General features: G+C 39.8%; 1 protein-coding gene across 6 annotated transcripts in view; it reads left to right on the top strand.

Annotated features, from left to right (window-relative positions):
* TMEM200A (transmembrane protein 200A) overlaps window positions 1-10,586 on the top strand; it is an 89,401-nt gene extending 78,815 nt beyond the window's left edge. For all 6 annotated transcript variants that reach the window (XM_060419609.1, XM_060419607.1, XM_004011314.4 and 3 more), the window contains one exon: window positions 7,616-10,586. In XM_060419609.1, the coding sequence (XP_060275592.1) occupies window positions 7,632-9,107 (1,476 nt within the window). In that variant the 5' untranslated portion in view covers window positions 7,616-7,631 and the 3' untranslated portion in view covers window positions 9,108-10,586. The remainder of the gene's footprint in view (window positions 1-7,615) is intronic.
* The last annotated feature ends 394 nt before the right edge of the window (window positions 10,587-10,980 follow it).

Raw genomic sequence — 10,980 nt, forward strand, 5'->3', positions numbered from 1 at the left:
TTTGCACAGTGAAGAAGCAAGCATGTTGTGTGAAGTTGAAGCTGCTGATCTAATAGCTAGCAGTTTTGCTAGCAAAACTGTAACTGATTTATGAACACTGAAAATGAAAAATAGGATAATTGATATACAGCTAACAGTTGAGTTCAGTTCAGTCGCTCAGTCATGTCCAACTCTTTGAGACCCCATGGATCACAGCACGCCAGGCCTCCCTGTCCATTACCAACTCCCGGAGTCTATCCAAACCCATGTCCATCGAGTCAGTGATCCCATCCGGTCATCTCATCCTCTGTCGTCCCCTTCTCCTCCTACCCGCAATCCTTCCCAGCATTAGGGTCTTTTCCAGTGAGTCAACCCTTCGCATCAGGTGGCCAAAGTATTGGAGTTTCAGCTTCAACATCAGTCCTTCCAATGAACACCCAGGACTGATCTCCTTTAGGATGGACTGGTTGGATCTTCTTGTAGTCCAAGGGAGAGTCAAGAGTCTTCTCCAGCACCACAGTTCAAAAGCATCAATTCTTCGCTGCTCAGCTTTCTTCATCGTCCAATTCTAATGTCCATACATGACTACTGGAAAAACCATAGCCTTGACTAGACAGACCTTTGTTGGCAAAGTAATGTCTCTGCTTTTTAATATGCTGTCTAGGTTGGTCATAACTTTCCCTTCAAGGAGTAAGCGTCTTTTAATTTCATGGCTGCAATCACCATCTGCAGTGATTTAGGAGCCCCCCAAAATAAAGTCTGACACTGTTTCCACTGTTTCCCCATCTACTTGCCATAAAGTAATGGATCAATGATCTTAGTTTTCTGAATGTTGAGCTTTAAGCTAACTTTTTCATTCTCCTCCTTTGCTTTTTTTAAAATATAAATTTATTTATCTTAATTGTCCTTCTTCACTTTCATCAAGAGGCTTTTTAGTTCCTCTTCACTTTCTGCCATAAGGGTGGTATCATCTGCATATCTGAGGTTATTGATATTTCTTCCGGCAATCTTGATTCCAGCTTGTGCTTCTTCCAGCCCAACATTTCTCATGATGTACTCCGCATATAAATTAAATAAGCAGGGTGACAATATACAGCCTTGACGTACTCCTTTTCCTATTTGGAACCAGTCTGTTCCATATCCAGTTCTAACCGTTGCTTCCTGACCTGCATACAGATTGCTCAAGAGACAGGTCTGTTGGTCTGGTATTCCCATCTCTCTCAGAATTTTCCACAGTTTATTGTGATCCACACAGTCAAAGGCTTTGGCACAGTCAATAAAGCAGAAATAGATGTTTTTCTGGAACTCTCTTGCTTTTTCGATGATCTAGCAGATGTTGGCAATTTGATCTCTGGTTCCTCTGCCTTTTCTAAAACCAGGTTGAACATCAGGAAGTTCACAGTTCATGTATTGCTGAAGCCTGGCTTGGAGAATTTTGAGCATTACTTTACTAGCGTGTGAGATGAGTGCAATTGTGCGGTAGTTTGAGCATTCTTTGGCATTGCCTTTCTAAAAGCTAAAAGTTAACCCAAACTAATTTTGTTGTTGTTGTTTTGGGTTATTTACAGAAGAATATCTGTCAGCTTGTCATTTCACAAAATCATATCTCTTGGGAGAATATGGAAGCACCGAGTGTAGCTGACTCTCTTGCTAGACTTATTTATAACTAGTTGAATGACCGCCTAAAAAAAATAGCTGCTATATTCTTCAGGCCAGGATGCATATTTTGAGACCTATATCTACTATAGTACCAGATACCAGTTTTTACTTGTTACTTGAATGAATATCTATATAAATTAAAAATGCCCACCTAGGAGGAAGTCTCTAGTGGAATATCACAGGGTGTAATTCAAGTTTCAGAAGTTTGGGTGAAGCCTTGGATCCAGAGAGATGGATAAAAAAAAAAAAAAAAAAAACAACTCTGTGCCCAGGTTAACAAAGTGAAATTCAGTGTAGAAAGCTTCTTCACTTGGATCTTTGAGAAAAGTCCCAGCCCTATTCTCTCCAGGATGGTAAAGAAAGGAGGAGAGTTGGGGTGGTGATTGGTTTGTTCTGAGTCTACTCCATCATAGGCTGAAAGGGATCTAGACAGATGTGAGAGGTCAATGCTCACCCAAGGACACACCTTCACTCTCATCTATTCCCAATAAAAATGGAAATGGAAGTCAGCTGGTTCATAGTCACCGTTCTAAAGGAGGCTTCCTAGGTGGCATAGTGGTAAAGAATCCTGCCAATGCAGGAGATGCAGTTCCATCCCTGGATTGGGAAGATCCCCTGGAGAAGGCTAGGGCAACCCATTCCAGTATTCTTGCCTGGAAAATTCCATGGACAGAGGAGCCTGGTGGGCTGTCCATGGGATTGCAAAGAGGACGCAACTGAGCAACTGAGCGTGCAATCACTGTTCTAAAGGCACAAACATTCTTTAGGGTCTGGTGTTCTGATAGAAACAGGAACCAAAGTAAGAAAAATGGGCAGGTAAAGAAGACCTCAAGTGAAAGCAAATGTGGAGGCCCATGTCATCTCAAATTCTATAAGAGCACGGGCTTTGTAGCCACCTCTGAGCTGTGCAACCTTAGGCAACTTACCTAGACTCCCTGAGCCTTAGTTTTCTCATCTGTAAAATAGATATCATAATGATTGTGTCTACTTCCAGAATTGCTGTGATAATAAATATGTTCTTATACCAAAACACTTAGAATGGCTCCTGACTGTGACCAGTGTGTTAGCTATTATTACTATTATTATTATTAAAACCTAGAAGGATGCTATGATTTGTTATGGTAAGAAGACTGTAGTTTACAGGATCCCTATTCTCCCATCCTTTCACCTCCAGCCAAAAAAAAAAAAAAAGTGGTAAAATGTAGAATGGAGGAGATGTGGCTTTACAGAATAAATAAACAAGTAGACTTAGGCTATTTTGTGTATACTGAATACTTTGGATCAAGTTGACAGTGCAGTTTGACACTGCTGAGGCCTGTGTATTCACCACTTCTAGATTTTATAGTTTCCCTAGGTTTCTATGGTTTTTCCAGTAGTCGTGTATGGATGTGAGAGTTAGACTATAAGGAAAGCTAAACGCCGAAGAATTGGTGCTTTTGAACTGTGGTGCTGGAGAAGATTCTTGAGAGTCCCTTGGACTGCAAGGAAATCAAACCAGTCCATCCTAAAGGAAATCAGTCCTGGGTGTTCATTGTTAGGACCGATGCTAAAGCTGAAACTCCAATACTTTGGCCACCTGAGGTGAAGAGTTGACTCATTTGAAAAGACCCTGATGCTGGGAAAGATGAAAGGCAGGAGGAGAAGGGGATGACAGAGGATGAGATGGTTGGATGGCATCACCGACTTGATGGACATGAGTTTGAGTAAACTCTGGGAGTTGGTGATGGACAGGGAGGCCTGTCATGTTGCAGTCCATGGGGTCGCAGAGTCAGACATGACTGAACGACGGAAATGGACTGAACTGAACTGAACTGAACTGTGATTTTTCCAATATCAACTCCTCATGTACAAGTTGAGATAAATTTTCCCTAGATGACAACAAATGTGTTTTGCATCTTCCTCTAACTCGACAAGCATGAGTCTAGCATTCAAGCATTTGGGAATGACTATTGCTACCTTTCAAGACCTGGCCCTCCATCTCTCTAGGCCAGCCCCGCCCCACCCCGCTTTTCCTCTATCAACTTTAGGAATAGAAAATGGCATCATAAGGAGAAAATGTTTTAACAAGTTGGGGACGACTCAAAATGTATATGGAGTGGGAATTCACCGTGGTTGCTTTTAAACCAGATGCAAGCCTTTTGCCCTTGTTTTCATTCCCTCCCTTGGTGCTGAGTGCTAAGGCCAGCCAGAGCTATGTTCCCCAGTCTTTCTTTCTTTCTTGACCTTCTCTGAAATGCCTTTCACTTGCTGTTATCACTCTGATGAATGTTAGAATGCTGTCATCTGTATGAAGCCTGCTGTAAAAGTCCTACCTGATTGAAATTTTTATTCTAGGGGTTACCACATTCTGTTCTATGTAGATATACCAGCCCCTTCATTAGCTTTCAAGCTCTTTGAAGCAGTGACTGAGTGTGTGCATTTTTGCTTTTCCTTTAGGGTCAGTTTGGGGCTCCGAATCCTGAAAGAAGCTCATTTAGTGTTGAATCGTTTTGAATGGAATTGAGGGAGCACATTGACATCCAACCTGAACTTGCTAACCCTTGGGTGTCTTGGTGCCTCTGGCTGGCTGGTCAGGGTGGTCTGGCTGAAGAAACTGTGTGAGCTTTTATTTTCCCCTCACTCTAGACTTAATTTCTGTACTCTTCCAGGTGTCTTTCCTCCTCTCAGTCACACTGTTATTCAGCCTGTGCTTTCTCTCCCTGTCCTGTCTAACCAGCTTTGCTTCTTCCTAAAAGAACCCAGTCCCTCACTGCTCTTTTCCAGCTTCCTCTCCTCATCTGTATTTCTCAAAATATGTTTTTTCTCTTCCATCCCCTTTTTCTTTGTCAACTTTAGGAATAGAAAATTGCATCATAAGGAGAAAATGTTTTAACAATTTGGGGAGGACTGGGAATGTATATGGAGTGGGAATTCACCGTGGTTGTTTTTATACCAGATGCAAGACTTTTGCCCTTGTTTTCATTCTATTCAGAAAGATTTCAGACTAAATCCTTATCCTCCTAAATGGAAATAACTGAGTTAGATGGCTGCTATCTAATCTAAGCATTTTTTTTTTCAAACGCTCAAACTGGTATTTGGTTCAAGAAAACATAGATGGACACAGCTTTGTTTTACCCAAGGTTTTGTGCATGTCCTCAACTGTAGTGTGCATACTTTGATAAACTTCGTAGGCTAGAGCTGTGGGTTAGATCATGGTTTGTTCTTCCAACATTCAACTATTTTAATCCAAGCTATAATTCCAATGAAGGCTGGATTTATTCACCAGCTTGTTCAGCTAACTAAAACTGTGGGTACCATCCACCACCACGTTATTTAAACACAATTCAGAAATCATAAATAGAAATCCAAAAGGAGAGCTTGATTTCACAAGACAGAATTTGATACTGTGAAGAAACTCTTGTAGAAATTTGCCAGAGACCTTGCGGGTCTTAAAATATTCTCTGCTTTCTACTAGCCAGATTTGGCAGCTTGAGAACTATTCATTATACGTAATAACAAATATTTTACCAACTCACAAAATGTTGCTTTTTGTTTTGGCATTGCGTTTGTTCAAATTTTAAACTAGGAAAGTCAGTACAGTAATCCTGTGGTCATACAGAAATCTCAGGAGAAGTATTATTCCCATACTGAGCATTTTAGCAAATATTTCTTGACACTAACTATGTGTAAGGTATTATATCAAATATTCCTGGTAACAAAAATGAGAGTTAAACTTGATATTTGACCACAAGTAGTGGAAGAACTAAGACACTGTAATATGGCGAGTGCCCTAGAAAATTTGCTAAAATGCTCTGAGGCATGAACTCATGTGGGATTTGCTTAGCCAGAGGAGGCTTTATAAAGAAATGGAATATTAGCTTTATAGATTAGCCAGAGGATAATATGTGAAATATGTCAAAGAGGTAAAGAAGGATCTAGACAGATGAAACATTATTAATGAAGTCTCAGAAACATTGTATGGAGTATAGGCAGCATGGTTTGGTTTTAGTTTTACATAACTGAAAGAGAGTAATTGGAGATGAAGCTAAATTCCATTGGTCTGAAAACCCAGATTAAAACTTCGGTGAGTAGTGAGAAATATTTTACTTATTCTTCCACTCTTTAAACAACTTCAGAACCATATTTTTAGATAATTAATCTAAGCTTGATTGTGGAGGAAGAGAAATGGAGTTTGGAAGACCAGTTGGGAGATTATTACAGTTGGGAGATTATTATAATAGTCTCAGTTCATTTCAGTTCAGTTCAGTCACTCAGTTCAGTTCAGTTCAGTTCAGTCGCTCAGTCGTGTCCAACTCTTTGCGACCCCATGAATCGCAGCACGCCAGGCCTCCCTGTCCATCACCAACTCCCGGAGCACTCAGACTCACATCCATCGAGTCAGTGATGCCATCCAGCCATCTCATCATCTGTCGTCCCCTTCTCCTCCTGCCCCCAATCCCTCCCAGCATCAAAGTCTTTTCCAATGAGTCAACTCTTCGCATGAGATGGCCAAAGTACTGGAGTTTCAGCTTTAGCATCATTCCTTCCAAAGAAATCCCAGGGCTGATCTCCTTCAGAATGGACTTTTTGGATCTCCTTGCAGTCCAAGGGACTCTTAAGAGTCTTCTCCAACACCACAGTTCAAAAGCATCAATTCTTCGGCACTCAGCCTTCTTCACAGTCCAACTCTCACATCCGTACATGACCACTGGGAAAACCATAACCTTGACTAGACGGACCTTAGTCGGCAAAGTAATGCCTCTGCTTTTGAATATGCTATCTAGGTTGGTCATAACTTTTCTTCTAAGGAGTAAGCATCTTTTAATTAGTAAGTGTTAATAAGAATAGCACTAAGCAGGGAAGAACAGGATTGGAATGAAGGAGCAGAATTCAGAGACATTCTATAGTGAAAATTTTTAGGACTTCGAACCTGATTAGAAGATAAGAGGCAGAAGAAAAGGAGGACTTAAAGATAACTATGAAGAGTCAAGCACAAGAACTGAGGCCATTGAAAAAGTCAGACTTCAGTTGGTAGGGTAGAAGGTGAGCCCACCCCTGTGTGGTATGGGATGGAGGGGGAGCTCACCTTTGCTGGAGAAGCATGATTGTGCGCAAATATGTTCCCCAGTGAGGAGCTGGAAATCTGAGACTAAAACTCAGGCTACAGTTCAAAGTACAGGCTTGGGACTCATTAGCATTAAGGAAATAGCGAACGATGTAGGGGGAATATGGATGCCGAGGGAGAGCATAAAGAGAATATGGTCACGGACAGGACACTTGGGGGAAGCGTGTCTGTTTTTAGGGGAGGAAAAATAAGCCCAAATCGAAATAGTCAGTGAGGTCAGGAAAGAGCCATGAAGACACAGTATCATAAAAAAAAGCTGGACAAGAGCGAGTTTCAAGAAAGGAGGGCTCGGGTAATATCATGGAAACAGAGAAGTCAGGAAGATGAGGATTGAGTAGGAGAAATTAAATTTGATAGTTGAGAGTTCATGGGTGACTTTTGCAAGAGTAGTCTTAGAACTGTGAGCTGATGGAATGTATTCTATTTGTAAACCTAAGGTTTGTTTGGGGCCTATTAGGTGTTCTGGATGTTTCCATTTCTTTAAAATAATAGATAATGAAGGATGGTGTGTGTGTGTGTGTGTGTAAGAGAGAGAGAAAAAAAGAGAGAATATGTATATCTTGTGACCAGGAAACCGTTTTATAATTTAAAGCAATAAAATATAATTTTAACTGATAAAGTTACTTAAGGAAAATGGACCTTGAGCTCACATTTCCTTAATAATAGAAACACTAATTCAGCCAAAAAAGGAAATCTCTAGAGTTTTACATTAGCCGATAAACAAAACTTCTACCCAAATTATGTTGATTAAAAAGACATTCTTCTGCCCCATTGCATTACATGAGACAGCAACAACAAAAATATAGAAACACTTGCTGAAATGATGAGCGTACCTCAGAACATAGATTTATCATCTTTTTCTCTTCTTTCCAGAATAAAAGACTGAGCTATGATAGCAACTGGTGGAGTGATAACTGGCCTGGCCGCCTTGAAAAGGCAAGACTCTGCCAGATCACAGCATCATGTCAACCTTAGCCCGTCGCCTGCTGCGCAGGAGAAGAAACCAGTCAGGCGTCGACCTCGGGCCGATGTTGTGGTTGTTCGAGGCAAAATCCGGCTCTATTCCCCATCTGGTTTTTTCCTCATTTTAGGAGTCCTTATCTCTATTGTAGGAATTGCAATGGCAGTCCTCGGATATTGGCCTCAAAAAGAACACTTTATCGATGCTGAGACGACTTTGTCAACAAACGAAACTCAGGTCATCCGGAACCAAGGTGGTGTAGTGGTTCGCTTCTTTGAGCAACATTTGCATTCCGATAAAATGAAAATGCTTGGCCCTTTCACAATGGGGATAGGCATTTTCATTTTCATTTGTGCTAACGCCATTCTTCACGAGAACCGTGACAAAGAAACCAAAATCATACACATGAGGGACATCTATTCCACAGTCATCGACATCCACACTCTGAGAATCAAGGAGCAAAAACACATGAATGGCATCTACACTGGTTTAATGGGAGAAACGGAAGTAAAGCAGAATGGGAGCTCCTGTGCTTCGAGACTGGCAGCAAATACCATTGCTTCTTTTTCAGGTTTCAGGAGCAGTTTTCGGATGGACAGCTCTGTTGAGGAGGATGAGCTTGTGGTGAATGAAAGCAAGAGTTTTGGGCATCTCGTGCCGCCTTTGCTCTCTGACAGCCCTGCCTCTGTTTGTGGCCTCTATCCGCCTCCTTCCAAGACAACTGATGATAAAACCAGTGGCCCTAAGAAATGTGAAACCAAGTCAATTGTGTCATCGTCCATCAGCGCTTTTACATTACCGGTGATCAAACTTAATAATTGTGTGATTGATGAGCCCAGTATAGATAACATCACTGAAGATGCTGATAACCTCAAAAGTAGGTCAAGGAATTTGTCAATGGACTCCCTTATGGTCCCTTTGCCCAATCCCAGTCAGCCCTTCCAGCCAGTCAGTCTGATGCTCCCAAGGAATAATTCTGTTGGGGAGTCATTGTCAAGTCAGTACAAGTCCTCTGTGGCCCTTGGACCTGGAGCTGGACAGCTCTTGTCTCCTGGGGCTGCTAGAAGACAGTTTGGTTCCAACACATCCTTGCATTTGCTCTCATCACACTCCAAATCCTTAGACTTAGAGCGGGGTCACTCCACATTAACCGTTCAGGCAGAACAACGAAAACATCCAAGCTGGCCTCGGTTGGATCGAAGCAACAGCAAAGGATATATGAAACTAGAGAACAAAGAGGACCCAATGGAGAGGCTGCTTGTGCCCCAAGCTGCAATCAAGAAGGACTTTACTAATAAGGAGAAGCTTCTTATGATCTCAAGATCTCACAATAATTTGAGTTTTGAACATGATGAGTTTTTGAGTAACAACTTGAAGCGGGGAACTTCTGAAACAAGGTTTTAATGTGGAAAACATATCTTATTTTACAAGGATATATATATTTTAAACCTATTTTCACTGGTATTTCCTTGTTAAAATTTTGGTTACCAACCTTTTTAATCAAATGGTTTGTAGTATATTAGACCTGGCTGCTTAACTGTGTAATGGAGATGGTTATATGTTTGGATTACTTATGATTGCAATACTCTGTATACTACGTGTGATTTTATTTTTTCCAAAAGCATGGTCTCTTTTATTAATATGAATACAAAATACTTCCATCCAAATTAAAGTTCCTTTTTTTTTACTTTAAAGTTCTTTCATCGATGATCATATTCTTTCATCTTGATGATCATGCATAGAGCAAAGTGTCCAATTTAGAAAAGCCAGGGTACCAAAGTGTGGACTGGAAGTATAAATTCAATGCAAATCTTAAGTGTCATTTTCTGAAAAATTGCTTTAGGATTGGTTAAATTTTTAAAAGGCAAAATATCTGGCTTCTGTTCAAGCTAAATAATTGAATTGGTTGAACTTGCTTAGTTCTGTGTGAGTAACTGATATGAATTGGTAAAGTTGGTTGTGACTAGTGCCCTGAGCTTTAGGTAGGTTGTATTTTTTCAACATCAGTTCTATTTTAGTGATATTTTATTAAGAAACCATGTATTCAAGAGCTATGGCTGAGAATGCCAGATATTCTTAGGGGTAAGTATCAAAATGCTCTTAGCTTTAACTTTAGATATTCTGGATTGAAATTTCTTTGCAACTGACTTGAAAAATGAATGAACCAATTTAGTGTTTAGAAGTGCTCTCTTGAAATAATTATATATACGAAGAAAATGTTGACTAAATGAATGAAAATATATGCTAGTAAATGCTAACTAGTCTCAGTATCTTTCCCTAGCCATCTCTCTTCTCATCTAATATCCACTCATTCCTACATCCTTGTTTTCCCCTAATATTTCTTAGTTCCTGTTATTTGGAAGAAAATCAGCTAACCTTGACATTTATTTTATCTTTGCATATCACTAAGTTGGTGGTTGAATAAAATTTAGTCCTTGGTACATTGCCTTGAAATTTATCTTGTTCTAGAAAGCCTTATGATAATTCCAAAGACTTTCTTATGGTATAATAAATATTTAGGATTAGGGTTCTCAGTTATTGAAGATAATAAATATTACAATAGATTTTCCACCAGGAAATTTTCATGGTTTCCATTAGGGTAACCGAATTTTAAAAAATTGTTTAATGGAACACTCAGGAAATTTTACAAGTTTTTCTCAATGTGTAAACATTTCTGAACATCAGTATTGCAGCTGTAGAAGAGGAAAAGGAAGATATCTCTGTATTTGTAATTCCCCACAATCCCACCTTGTATTGGCATCATGAACTTCCCTGGATTGAGGCACAGTGTTAATTGTTAGAACATCAAGCCTGTGTATTCTAATAGTGTGGGCTTAATATTTTATGATAAAGCATTTAATAAACCTCCAGTCTTAATATTAAGTGTGTGCTCTTCATACATTTGCTATTATTTTTGAATGAAATACATTTCTGCTTAAAGTACTGTTTTTCAAACTTTCAGATACCTTCTACTGAAGGTGCTTGATACCCTAAACATCTGCACTGGGTACTGTGGCTTCTTTATTTTCATTAACAAAAATTTTATTTTATTTAGATTAATGAGCTAGGCCCATCCACCTACTGAATTAAGGTATTTTGATATTTTGTTATTTGGATGTGATGCTTAATTTTATGTGTCAAGTTAGCTAGACTAAAGGATGTTCAGATTTCTAAGTGTATCTATTAAGGTGTCTCCCAAATAGACTACCATTTCAATTGGTAGACCAAGTAAATTGCCCTTACCAATGCAGATGGATATAATCTAATCCATTGAAGG

This window comes from Ovis aries, chromosome 8 (assembly GCF_016772045.2).
Source record: "Ovis aries strain OAR_USU_Benz2616 breed Rambouillet chromosome 8, ARS-UI_Ramb_v3.0, whole genome shotgun sequence".
NCBI classification, from domain to species: domain Eukaryota; kingdom Metazoa; phylum Chordata; class Mammalia; order Artiodactyla; family Bovidae; genus Ovis; species Ovis aries.